This window comes from Mesoplodon bidens (genome assembly GCF_964165515.1).
Source record: "Mesoplodon bidens genome assembly, chromosome: 2".
NCBI classification, from domain to species: Eukaryota; Metazoa; Chordata; class Mammalia; order Artiodactyla; family Ziphiidae; genus Mesoplodon; species Mesoplodon bidens.
In genome coordinates this window covers 14,371,398-14,385,494 of record NC_138177.1, presented here as the reverse complement: position 1 = coordinate 14,385,494, position 14,097 = coordinate 14,371,398, and the positions used below count along the sequence as shown (strand labels likewise).

At 39.6% G+C, this 14,097-nt stretch overlaps 1 protein-coding gene across 2 annotated transcripts in view; it reads left to right on the top strand.

Annotated features, from left to right (window-relative positions):
- Positions 1 to 14,097, top strand: part of USH2A (usherin) — a gene marked incomplete at both ends in the record, with an annotated part of 794,746 nt that overhangs the window by 754,118 nt on the left and 26,531 nt on the right. For both annotated transcript variants that reach the window (XM_081220997.1, XM_081220996.1), the window contains 3 exons: positions 6,948 to 7,157; positions 9,033 to 9,271; positions 10,149 to 10,357. In XM_081220997.1, the coding sequence (XP_081077123.1) occupies positions 6,948 to 7,157; positions 9,033 to 9,271; positions 10,149 to 10,357 (658 nt within the window). The remainder of the gene's footprint in view (positions 1 to 6,947; positions 7,158 to 9,032; positions 9,272 to 10,148; positions 10,358 to 14,097) is intronic.

Genomic DNA, 14,097 nt, shown 5'->3' with positions numbered 1-14,097 from the left:
CCAAATTTTCATTATCATTACAAACATCACATGAAAGCTAGTTTCAGCATTCCCCATTACTACTGAAGCCAATTTTCCCCTCCTTATATTTTAGAAGAGAGCCATTAATATTTATTGAGCACCCACAAAGGGCAAGGCTGTGTGCTCAGCAGTAGTGACAGAAGACACCCATTTCTAGCAAGGAAAATATCTTGTAATCTCTTTACTAACTTCACATCTCTGAATTTCAAAAGCACCAGTAGAAAGCAACACAATGTTGTGCTGTACCCTTCGTCCCCTGGGTCCCAGAATTCAATTAAAATTGTGTTCCATCTTGCCTGATCCAAAGTGTTTTAGATTAAAGAATCCCGGAACGCAAGGACCATATCTGTAAAAGCATAACTATTAATGGACCCAGCAAAGCACCGTGCAAACAGAGATGCTGAAAAAAGTCCATTTGATGATGAAAGAAAATCAGATAGGTAGATGGTTAAACAGATAGCTACACAGAGCTTTTCAGCAAGTTATTCCTTTATGACCGCAGCCTACAGGACTGTTCATGAATTTTTTTTTAAATCTTGTTATCATTTCAGATTTATTGCCTTCTCTTTTTAGCCATGAGTCTCTCTTAACCACAGTCCTGGCAAAGCCCATTTTGGCACGTTGCTCTTCGAACATATTCAAAACCCACGGCAAGCTACCCTTTAAAAAGACATTAGCATGAGTGCCATGGGAAAATATACTCCAAGGTTGTAGATGAATTGATATGATTTCCTTGATTGTACCTTTTTATTTATGAGGCATAATTTATGAGTGCTGGAGAGCAAACTGCAGTGAGTGATGACTAACTACAGCCCAAGTCATAAATCAGGAGCAGTGAAAAAAGAGGTGATTTTGATCGAATCTATTGAATTCGCTGTTGGCCTCAGCCAATACAGGTATCTGAAAGACCTTTTTAATATCTATTTGTCTCTCTTCTGGGAGTGTGATAACAATCTCATTACACGCCCCTAAGAAACAAATAATTTAATTGTTTGCCTGGTAACATGCAACCTATTTACTCTTCTTATTAATTACTGGCATGGCTGTTCATGTTGGATTTTTGTTTACTTCTGATGTGAATCGTCACAAAAATATCTTCACATTCTCCAGTTTTTATAATGATGTTGCCTCCCTAATGCGGCTTGATATGAAACAACATTGTTGAAATGTCTCTGTTTCATCAAAAATTATCATTATTCCACAAGGAAGTGTGTTTTAGAATATCACAGAAGTTGCAGAGAACTGAAAAACCCCTCCATGGATTAATCCTCTGAGAGTAGCAGTTATACTACAACTCATAACAAACAGCCTGGAAAAAAGAGCAAAATCTCAAATCGCTTCAAGGACAAGGATAGCCACTGTCACTTACATTAGGAGTCAAGAGGTTAGAGGGTTTTTGTGAAAGATCATTAGCTGAACTTGGTTATTCCTGTGATCCATTTTTATATGGAATACGATAGCAAATACAAGACCAAGTAGACATCAACTGGATGCTAACAGTATAGAAAGCATCACTAGGTATGTTCTCTTGGTCTTATCAAGACTTGTAGCATTTCCTCAGCCAAAAGAATCATAAGGTATTTTTACCATTAAGGACTTTTTTATTCCATGATAAAGGAAAAACACATCAAGAAACCCTGGAAATGTACATTAAGAGTTTCTCTTTGCAGTGAGACTACACTTGGAAAATATCAGTCCTGGGTAATGTTATTTTAGAAAGCTATGAGCCATTGAGTGAGACAGTGCATTGAAATGAAAACTACTTTACAGTTAAGTGTGGAAATTGTGCTAAAGCATAACTAGGTCAGTGACATAATCACCCAATGGGCCACCACTCTAGGAGAATTTCTGAAGCATCTCCCCTTCTCCCATCCTCAGCAGAGTCGTGGGTCCTTCTCTTTCTCTTTCACAAAGTTTATTACAAATGCTTCCTTTCACAAATTCTTGCTTTCCTTCTGGAATAAAATTAGAAGGAGAAATGTTGGATGAGAGGAATTAGGAGCATTTTAGAATAGTTAATAATATTCATCTGGGCTGTAAGGAAAAAATAGACCCAACAAGTTCCAGAAAGTTCAGTGTTTCAAGAAATTTGCACCTGGAGGGAAAACTAGGCAGCAAATTGTTGTTCTCCAAAGCTAGTGAACTCTGGTTCTGCTTGGAGCTGTGGCCACTGTAATAAACTCAGTGGTGATCATTGCAATTGTAACATATGCAATCAGATACATGCTATGTGCTTATTTGAATGGCTGAAGGTAATGACAAAAGTAATGCAAAGTACAACTCTAAATAGACAACACATGGACAGAAATTGAAAAAATGTATGGTGCCTAGATTTGTGTACCTGGTTCTATAGAGAAGAGCTCTCTATGTTTCTTAAATAAGACTGGGCACAAGAATCACTTGGAAATCTGTTAAAAAGGCAGGTTCTGAGATCTTTTCACTATAAATTATCTTACAAGTATGCAAGATGATTTTGATGATTGTAGCCAAGGAGCACATTTTGACAAAGACTTCTCTGAAGGAAGATTTCTAAGAGGCAGTTTTCAACAGAGGACAAACATTGAGCCCATTGTTTCCACAGCAATGAGATCTGGGCAGCGTGGTGACAGATGCTGACATTTCATGTAATTAAAACTTTATAAAGCAAAATACAGTGATTAGACCTGGGGGATGGGGAGGGGAGCAGAGTAAATAAAAGAACAATTTTATTTTTTAATGGAAAACAGCATAAAGGTGGTAATAGTCACTAGTTAGATATCAAAAATTAGATTGAAAACAAATAGATCTATTCTTTCACTAGTCAGTTATAGACTTTATGGTTAGATCATTTTAGTTATTTTTAATTTATTCAAATAGTTAACCTGTGTTTTCTATGACATCTTCTTACATTGTAACTCCTTTCGCTGTTTCATCCAAAACGTTAGAGAGGAAAACACCCCAACTTGGCCAGTCCTAACTTGTTCTCATTTTTAACAGCTCTGCATTGGGAAGTTCCTAACTCTTATAATGTGTGTGTGTGTGTGTGTGTGTGTGTGTACACACACATGTGCGAGTGTTCATTAAACCCAAATAATAAGTTACTTCAGTGGAAATTTTAATCATCTAATTTTTTTATTATAAAAAATATGTTCAATTCCACTAATGCTGTGGGTTTAAGGATATTCTGAACAAACAAAAGATAAAAGTATCCTTACTTTTTTTTCTCTTGGCCATGGAATTCATAAGCTGTACTTCTGTTTCCAGCTCTTAAAATGTCCCTTCTTTTTTGTGAGTAGCTCACACACTGTTTATATACTCAATGATCATGTGAGGGAATCTTGGGATACAAACCAGATGGATTGGCTTATCAGTTAGGTAACAAGTAGATAGATAGGCGATAGATGATTGATTGATAGATAGATAGATAGGATAGATTGAGATAGACAAAGTAGACAACTCTACGTCTGTTCTCAAGATATTTAATTTCTTGATTTGTTAAAAATAAAAGATCAGGGCATATTACTCAAATTTTCCCACTCAAGATCTCTGCTTTTTCTTTCTCTACCATATAAAGATGGACCCAAATCTTGGGGCCATTATTTCTCAGTAGAAATAAATCATAAGCATAATCTGTTAGTATTTTTATTCTGAACCTTGAACTATACTTTAGTTCCTTTATCTTTTTTAAATAAATTTATTTATTTTATTTTATTGTTTTACTCTATTTATTCTTTTTGGCTGCATTGGGTCTTCGTTGCTGCGCGCGGTTTGCTCTAGTTGCGGCAAGCAGGGGCTGCTCTTCGTTGTGGCGCACGGGCTTCTCATTGCTATGGCTTCTGTTGTTGCGGAGCACAGGCTCTCGGTGTGCGGGCTTCAGAAGTTGTGGCTCGTGGGCTCTAGAGCGTAGTCGCAGTAGTTGTGGCGCACGGGCTTAGTTGCTCCGCGGCATGTGGGATCTTCCCGGACCAGGGCTTGAACCCGTGTCCCCGGAATTGGCAGGCGGATTCTTAACCACTGAGCCACCAGGAAAGCCCTAGTTCCTTTATCTCTTGTTTAGCTGGGCATAGACAAAAATCTACAGCGATTTTTGGATAAAGGACTTTTTACCTCGAGAGAGAGAGACAGAGAGAGAAAGAAAGAATATCACTGACAGTTTCTTTTTGACTTTTCTTCTGGTGGTTTGGTATAAGAGACAATGCCTTGTTGGTGCAAGATTTGTGAAATCCATAATACTTCATTAGCACAGCTTTCTCTTCATTGCTCTCATTTTCAGAGGAGCTCATGTAAATAGGCTGCTCCTGCTTTGCATAAGCATGTTGATTTATATGAATGCTATTTTGATCTCAAATTGATTGAATACTAAAAAGAAAGACTAGGAAAAAAGCACTGTATTATGAAGGTCTCCTGTCAAAGACAAAAGACACTAGATCCTACATACATTTCCACTTACTGATGGGGAATTCTGTATTGCCTGGGTTTTAGAAGAGAATATTTCTAAAGATCCATAGCAAAATACCACACTATTGAGATGCAAGTATTGTAAAATACCATGGATTAAATTACATTTTGGAACTAGGACTCCTCCACCCCCGTTTGCCCATGTAATGCAGAAAGGCATGAGGTCTAGTCCTATCTTCCAACAACAGCATTAAAAAGCCTTAATAGATTGGATGCTCAGTAATTAATTGGCAACTTGCTGAATTTTTATTTTGTCAAGCCCAGTTGCTCTTTCCTCCTTGTGTTCTTCTCTATCCTTTGTGGCCCCCACTAAAACTCTGTATACCCTTAAATCACCAACCAAAGCCCTTCTCTTGGCAAAGAATTTGATATCAATATGTGCACCTTATTTTGCATCCCTTTCTCAAGAATATTCTCCTTTCAATCTTTGTTACTTGTCGTGTAATCGAAAATACTCCCCTTACCCCACCGCAAGACATTTGCAGTAACAGAGGTTAGTCTGGAGCAGACTGGGGAGTCCACGACTCGTTCTCATCAGCCCTAAAATCTGACCTCCTCATCAGTTACCTCCTATAGCTACCCTCCCTGTTGTAAGACTGACCATGGCCATTCCAGAGCGGATGCTAAGAGCAGCTACAGTTGTGTTCTGCCCTGTACTCTGGTTTCCGTGGAGCCTAGCTTTCCCATAGCTAAGACAGTTTCCTGGGCCTATCAAAACAAACTTCTATCGTTTGAGACAACCTGGGCATGTCTATTTACCCTTGCAAGCTAAGAGACTTTACCTAATCCAGAATTGCAGGTAGGTAATTGTCTATAGAAAAGCCATTTAATATTCATGATCCTGAGTATCTTATTTATGTGTATGGATGACATACAGAATCAGAAGCACAGTTTACTGGGAAGAGCAATAAAATTTATTGGCGAGTAGAATTCTAGTTTCAGCTCTAGTGACTTCTGTCACCTTGAACAGGAGAGTCACATTTCAGAGCCTTGATTTCCTCATCTGTAAAAGGGGCTACTAATACATTCTCCAGCCACCTTACAAGGTTGTGTTGTGAGGACCAAGTCAGCGAACGTTTGTTAAAGTGCTTTGTAAAGTATAGAACTTATACAAATGTTAGTGGTTATTATGCAGACTGAGAGAAATGGATCAGAGCTCTGAAAAGAACAGGTTCTGCTTTGTAAGTAGGTTAGTTACCTCTTTTTAAAATGTGGCATGTATGTCAACTATTTCTCAATGAAACCGGGGAAAAAAACGGGGTTTCTGTCAATCCTATCAGCAAGAGGCTGAAGATTTGCATTTGACAGCAATCCAAGAGCAATACAACATCAGAAATTTTACTTTTACAAAGAAATCTGCAAAAAAAAAAAAAGTACAGAAACATTGATAGAAGTTAGCCTAAGTACTGAAAATCTCTCCAATATTTATGTATTCTCTTAAAATTATTATTGATGTGGAAGCAAAATAAAAATGAAACTAAACTCTCAGTGCAAAGTATTCTGCTACAGTGTTTTCTAAATATCTCGTATTTTGAACATTGCGCATGTTCTTTTAACACCGCACACCTAGAACGTGTGTACTAGAGAATCAAACAAGTTTTCCAGACTTGTCTTTAAAAGCTCAGAACAAATTTATATATATATATACCTATATAATTATATAAAACATGTAGATATCATATAATGGTATATATTGAAATTATTATACATAGCGTATATATTGTATATATTGTAGTATTTGTGTGTGTGTGTTTACATATATAAATACACAGAGACACCAAATGAGGGAAAAATTTCCTGAGGTCAGACTTGCACAACATGAAAGCTTACTAAGGAAGAGTCCAAAACATGCAGACAGTCTGCTTGTATTGCCGTTTAGATCTATCATCCTGATTGATCACTGTGTAGTTGGCTCTTATTGGGCCTAATTTAACCCTATCCACTCACACATCCATCTACTCTGTCTATTGTACCTGACATTCTACAAATCACTTACTCATGCAAATGATGACCTAAGGCAACCTTTTAGGATATTCGTGTTTAATTATACAAATGGTGCTTGATAAATAAGATTACACCTCCTTCCATATGTTTATTCCCTCCTTGATGAAAGGAAAATTCAATTTTCATGCAGATTGGGTGGGGACGGGGTTTAAGAATTGCTGAGTTTTATGGAGTCTGCAGATCCATCCACTTTGCAGAAGCTGACAAAATCACTCCACACTCCGCACAGAGATGAGCAGTTTTTCATTAGGCTTAAATCAGCCATCAGCCAGCTTGTGTTCAGAAATCGGGACTCTAATAGGACCCCCTCTGTGTTCACAGGGTCAAAGGCTAAAAACAGGAAGGACCTGCCCTCCTTTGCAATTACAAAGTTGCAAGATCCAAGTTTATCTCATTCTGTTGTTTTCAGTTGCTCTGAGTTGCCAACTTCTCTGCAGCCTGAGGTTATTTGGCTTTTGACTGGTCTTACTGATTTCTTTTTGGAGGTCTGGGCCGTGAATTCAGCAGGAAAAGCCTCCAGTAGCTGGACGCGGTGTAGAACTGGGCCCGCCCCCCCCGAAGGTCTCAGGGCCCCCGAGTTCCATGCGGTCTCTGCCACCCAAGCAGTGGTCAACATCAGCGCCCCCCGGAAGCCCAACGGGATTGTCAGTCTCTACAGATTGTTCTCCAACGATACCAGCGGGGCCCAGATGGTGGTGAGCAGCAGCATTCTGATTGGTTTATTTAAAACAAATCATAAACCATGGTGTCCTTGCTTTTTCTTCCCCTTGATACTTCTTTCTTATCCATCTGTTCTCAATTGCCCTGTGGTGACCTTAGTGGCACAAAGATCCCTCTGCAAAGAAATAGTGTAAGGAAACGTACAGAATATATGTAAATGCTCTGGGAGAGGACGGCTAAGTGTGGTATTAAAGACCCCACAGATCTTTTAAAGAACCTAAGACTTTAGAGATAACCAAATGAGTTGAATTAATTTAATTAGAAAACACATGTCAAGCACTCAACGTAGTAGTGGCTTATAGTAAGGGGCCAACAAAGGGTCTCTGTTGGTGGTGTAAATCTTAATATGAAAAAGGAAAAAGTAGAGCAAAGGATATCCTCGGAATCCCCATTTTGGCACAAGCAAATCTCTAATAGCACACTGAAATCTCAGACTTTGTTTTGGTGACTTCTAGAAAGTTCTAGGTCTTTGGCAGAAACAATAGAACAGCTCAGCTCAGCCCTACTCCACTGTTTGTGTATTAACACATTTGGGGCACATTAAGGAGACAAGATGGTCTGTGGAGGGAAATCATCATTCACACTGTGTTTTAGCCAAGCCGTTCACTGAAAGGGACACTAAATAATCAACTAGACCAGTTCCTGCATTATTTAAATGAAGAGACTACCTGCCAGGGGATGAATTCTCTTTTCTGTGCAGGACAGCTGGTGTCACTCTCACATTTCTCATAAATAAGTATAGATTAGAATACTTTGTTCACACAAACCTCATAGAGAAATTGCACAGATTCTGGTATGACATGATAAATTATTTAGACCAATTGAGGGAACAATTTTGGCAAGTGTGGAGAAATCCTCTGAGGCCAGCGTAGCAGGTAGTGAAACACAATTTCAAAAGATAACTCACATGCAAGGAAGTCTTGTGTGGAATGTTAAAGAAATATTAGCATATTTTCTACAAGGCTTCCGATTCAATAAATATAGATGATGTAAATACAATCAACCCTTGATTATCCATGCTTATAAAATGATAATATTAATAAACTAAAATAATTTCTATTTGGAGTGCCTTGTATGCATTTTTTTAAACAACAGGTAGCTCTTCTTAATTAAATGTTGCTTATGTCAATGTGAAAATGAGTTTCTAGTTTCTGAACTCTTCTATTCCAAAGAGCACTTAATAAAAGCACAATAAGGTAAAAATATTTGCTCCAGATAAACCAAAAAGTTTATAATGCAACAAAGATAATTGAGGAAAAAACTATATTTCATACAGATCAATACCCTTAGATGAAGACATGGACTTTCAAACTCTTAAATATATGTAAATATACAAATATATAATATATATTTCAAGCTCTTAAATACTCAACTCTAAGATTTGAGGGGATTTGAGGGGAGTTTTGACCCCAAAATTACATGAAGTAACAATGGCAGAATATGGACCTTAGTGAATATTGACTTAGAAATATAATTCAAATATAGGTTTTGTTTTTCAAAAAGGCATCATTCTGAGGGTCACAGAACTCGGTCAGTATTTTGTGATTTTTGAGCCATTTTCTAATATCTCTTTATGGTAATAGACAACATTGTTCCCTGTGATTTTTATCCTGTTGCCTCAAACTTCTATCAAACTGTTATCTCATTGCATGTTTTTGCATGTTTAAGCCATGCCTCTCCAGCTGGATTGGTCATTTCTAAGGGTAAATATTGTGATAGATGCCAGGGTGCATCTCCCAGAGTAACTAGCACGGCACTCTATTCATAGAATGCATGGTACACGATAAAAGTGAACCAACTGTCTGTGACTTGCCACTGGGCCTCATCTAGTCTTCTCTCTCCTCCTACAGCTGGCTGAAGGCCTGGCCACCCAGCAGATGCTTCATGGCCTGAAGCCCTTCACGACCTACTCCATTGGGGTGGAGGCCTGCACTTGCTTCAATTGTTGCAGCCAAGGGCCAACAGCAGAGCTGAGAACTCCTTCTGCTCCGCCATCAGGACTGTCCTCTCCCCAGATCCAGACACTGGCCTCGAGGACAGCCTCCTTCCAGTGGAGTCCCCCGCTGTTCCCCAACGGCATCATTCAGAGGTAGCATGGGAGAGCCAAAAGGACAAAGAAACCGAAATAAGACATGAACACAGACATGCAGCTACTCAGCCCTCCCCAAGGAAGACTTGCTGATTGAACAGACACCTGTAGCAAAATAGACAAATCAATTGATTTGAGTGGTCACATTCCCCACCAAGTGTTTCAGTCATAAATCAGCTAAGGATAGAAAGGTGAACAACAAAATTTTCTTTAAATAAGAAAGACAAGGCAAAGACTTCCCTGGCAGTCCAGTGGCTAAGACTCAGCACTTCCACTGCAGGGGGCACGGGATCGATCCCTGGTCCCTCATGCCGCACAGTGCATCCAAAAAAAAAAAGAAAAAAAGGACAAGGCAATGTGTTCCCATTCATTGAAAGGATGTGCTGTTCCTCATGGTTCCCTGGAATTTTTCATTCTACAGGGCTCAGCTAGAACATAGCAAACTTCTGTGACTAAATCAGAATTTCCTTGATCTAATTTAAAATGTCATAATGAGCCACTGTTTGAAAGACCACAGAAGTTATTTCACTCAAGATAATCTGGAGGAAAAAAAGATATTCTTTATTTTCAACAGAGAAGAACAGTTTTATCACTCTCTTCTAAAAAGAGAGAAATATCTTATCTCTACCAACAAGGATTCCTGGCTGCTGGGTGGACAGCAGCATGTGTATACATGTGACTTCTCTTATCATTTCTCTGGTTCCATCTGCTGCCCATTTCCAACAGCATTAAATAAAGTGTTTCTGAGAGCAGTCTCCCACAAATGGGAATTTGAAAGAGCTGGCAGTTCAGTGAAAACAAAATATCAACAGGTTTAAAAGAGAGTTAGACTAATTCCTTTGCCAGTTTTCTCTTTATGTGTCCATTCTCATTCCAGCTACGAGCTCCAACTCTACATGGCTTGCCCTCCGGATTCAGCCACCCCATGTACTCCCAGCCAAACCGAGACAAAGTACACTGGGCCAGGGCCGAGAGCCAGCCTCGAGGGTCTACAGCCCTACACCACCTACAAGCTGAGGGTGGTAGCCCACAATGATTTGGGCAGCACGGCCTCTGAATGGATCAGCTTCATCACCCAAAAAGAATGTGAGTAGAAGTGGCTGCCATCATAAGCCAAAAAGGTAGGAGGGCAGCCGGAGGGGAAGCTTGTCCTGAAAGGTAAGGGGAAAACAGTTTGCTAAAAGGACTGAGTGTTCAGTTCCTTTGAATGCTACTGAGACATCAGTGAACATGACTATTGGGGGAAAATGCCCATTGGATTAAATAATATGGAGATTAAGAGTGAATTTAGGAAGATTTTTCATGTAGCAATGGGATGAAAACCAATTAAGAGAAAGCTAATACATGGGTAAGATGAAAACAAACACTTAAGATGACTTTTTTTCTTTATTTATTTTGAGATAACTTTTTAGAGAAGTTTGCCATTCCTTTTCTTTTCAAATGACATGGCGTCATAGCTCGCATTTCTGGAAAGCTTTGATATACAGCACTGCCAGGAAAAGCAAAAGGGCTACTGAGTGCAGAAAAGGGCAATTAGCTAATCAGTTGGGGCCTCCTTACATTTCTATAAAATAAGTCCTTTTCAGATTTTATAAGGTTTATATGTCTACTGTTTAAAAATGGCAAATACATAAGGTATTAAGAATAAAATAAGTACTTATAATTAGAGCCAGCTACGTAATTTGTAGGTTCCACTGGAAAATGAAAATATGGGGCCCCTTGTTCAAAAATCATTAACAATTTCAAGATAATGACAGCAGAGCATCAAAACTAAGTCCATAATTCTTCTACATGAGGGATCCTGGACAGCTGCACAGGTCACACAACCATGAAGCCAGTCCTGCTTATAATCCCCCCACACCCAGAGGCAACCACCATTAATATTTTGGCATAATTCATTCCTTTAATCCCTTTTTTATGCAGAGTTTTTATTACATGGCTGAGATCATACTCTAATGAAAATTTCATAGTCTGCTTTTTATACTTGACATTATTTTATTTGCATTTCCCATGGCATTAAAAACTCTTTAGCCACCAAGGTTAATGGCTATATAACATTCCATCCTACGAATAAATTGGGCACTTCAGTTGTTTCTAATATTTTCCTTTTATAAATGTGGTGAGAAAGTTTGTGAACAAATCTTTGAATGTCTGGTTATCTTCTTAAATGGCAACAAATGGAATTTACTACATCAGGAATTTTAAGTATTTTAAGGCTTTGCACACTTATTGCAAATTTGCTTTCCAGAAACATGATATCAGATTAGGACCGCATCTTCGGTATTTGGCACTGACATTTTTAAAAGTAAGAGTTATGCATTCGTGAAAGTTCACTGCCTCATACGAAGACTTTAATGTACCTGAGCCATAACATGGCAGGAGGTTAGCAAGAGGTCATTTTTAGCGAGCACTTGCTCGTTCCTGGCACTGTTCAGGCATTTTACAAATAATCCTTACCACAAACCTATGAAGTTAAGTACTATTATTAACCAAATTTATAGATGAGAAAACTGATGCAGGGCTGTGGACTGTGCACTACAATTCCAGGATGCCATTCACATCAATTAGAATCTGAAGTGAGGCTCCTGGAGCTATATGATGAGCTAAAGCCAGAGCTTAAGTCCCTCCAGTTTCCACACCTAGAAGGTAGAAGTGTTACTCTAAGTTCAGGATCACCCAGCTCAGCAGCACCCTCGGTATTGCTGTGCTAACCTGGTCAACTCACTACCTATTTTCTGTAATAGAGATTTGAGACCTTCTCCACCCTCCTCAGACCTTCCACTTCTTCTCATCCTTTTCCCACAAGCCTATACAACCCTCACCCACCTCTCCCTAGAGTCTTGGCAGAACTCCTTGCCTCGTCATTCACCAGGAAAGGAAATGTCATCAGTCAGTAATTTGCTCGCTTCCCACCCCAGACAGCCACGTGCCCTGCATCTGCATCATTCCCGCCAGGGACACGGCAGGAAGGGGTGGTCCTTCCATCTGAAATAAACCTGCCTCTTGTGCTTTGATACCACTTCCTTCACTACTATTCATCATTTTTCTATCCTTAATCTTCAGTGTATCACTGTTGCCTCTATCTTTCTAATGTTAAAGCAAACAGACTCCATTTCCCCTCTGGTTCCTGCCCTGGCTCCTCCCGACAGGGCACAACTCTTCTAAAGAATGGTCTTCAAGTGCTTTCCCATTTTCTTTCTTCCCACGTGTTCTTTAACTTCCTCCACACTGATTTCCACCTCATCCCCGCACGAAAATCTCTTCCTAAATTTGCCCTTGACCTCCACACTGATGATCCAGTGGGCTTTTTACACCAGTAATCACGTTGACTTCTTGGGAATATTCAACGTGATTGAAGCCTCAATCCTTGGTAGAAAGTGGCTCCCCTTAGTTTTCATGACAAGTCTCTCCTGGGAAACCTGTGTCTTTGGATGTTCGGTGTTAGTCAGCTTAGTTGCTTGATCTTCCACCAACCAAGGTTTTTAAGCCTCAACCCTAAACTTTCTCTGCTCACACTTTCCCTTTTATCCCCTTCCCTCTTTTTTCCTGTCCTTCCTGCCTCACCTCTTCCCTCTTCAGGTGAGTTCATCTCCTCCAAGGCTTCAGTTCTGAAGGCTGACTCCCAAATGGTCACCTCCTCCCCGAGCTCCCTGCTTGAAATCCAGACCCTCACACCCAGCTTCCTTGTCTCCCTTGGAACTTCTCATAACCAGCTTGAGTTGGGCAGACCCCCAACAGAAGGCGAATCTTTCCCCTTAAATGTGCCCTTCCTTGGGCTCTCATTCTCTCCATTTTATCTCCAGCACTAAGCAGAGTGTCTTAAATACCCAAAATGTGTTGTTTAGTGAGTGAGTGAATGCATCCAGAACGTCTCACGTTTACTGTTGGCACCACACAATCAGTGTCCTTTGTCACCCAAGCTATAATCAAAGCAAAGTGTAATCGTTCTTCGTAATATCTACTGCCTAATCGTGTAACCTCCTTTACCTTTTTGCGTATTCCTCTCGCTATCCTCCCTTCACAAACCCAAAAAGAACTGTGAGAAACATTTATTCCTGAAATGAAAGTGTAGTCAAATGAATTCTGACTTAATAAAAAACGCGACTCCTTTCGAGGAATGGGACAAAACACCACCGCCATCTTTGAGAAGCAATTACCGTTTACAATACAGACTGTCCCTTATGTACAATGGTTTGACTTCACGATGGTGCCAAAGTGATATACATTCAGTAGAAACTATACTTTGAATTTTGATCTTTGTCAGGTTAGCGATCTGTAGTATGATTCTCTCTCCTGATACTGAGGGCAGCTCCCAGTCAGCCATGCCATCAAAAGGGTAAACAACCAATACACTTACATCCATTCTGTACCCGACACCCATTCTGTTTTTCACTTTCAGTACAGTTTGCAATAAATTATGGGAGATACTCAACTGTTTATTATAAAATAGACTTTGCATTAAATGATTTCTGCCCAGTAGGCTAATGTAAGTGTTCTGAGCACGTTTGAGGTAGGCTAGGCTAAGCTATGATGTTTGGTAGCCTATGTGTATTAAATGCATTTTCAACTTAGGATATTTTTCAATTTATGATGGGTTTATTGGGCGTAACCCCATCCTAAGTCAAGGGAGATCTGTATATTTATAAGCCAATTTTTCTAATTATTCCAGGTTTTGTGTGTGTCTCACCAGAAGGCCAGGCCAAAACAGCTATGTGAGGTTTGCAGGTTATCACCAATTCTGTTTTTCAACATGAAACTTAGTCTTTGCCAGACATTTTCCCCTTATGCTGGAGGAACAGAATGAACAGACTTAAGATGTCCTGCCT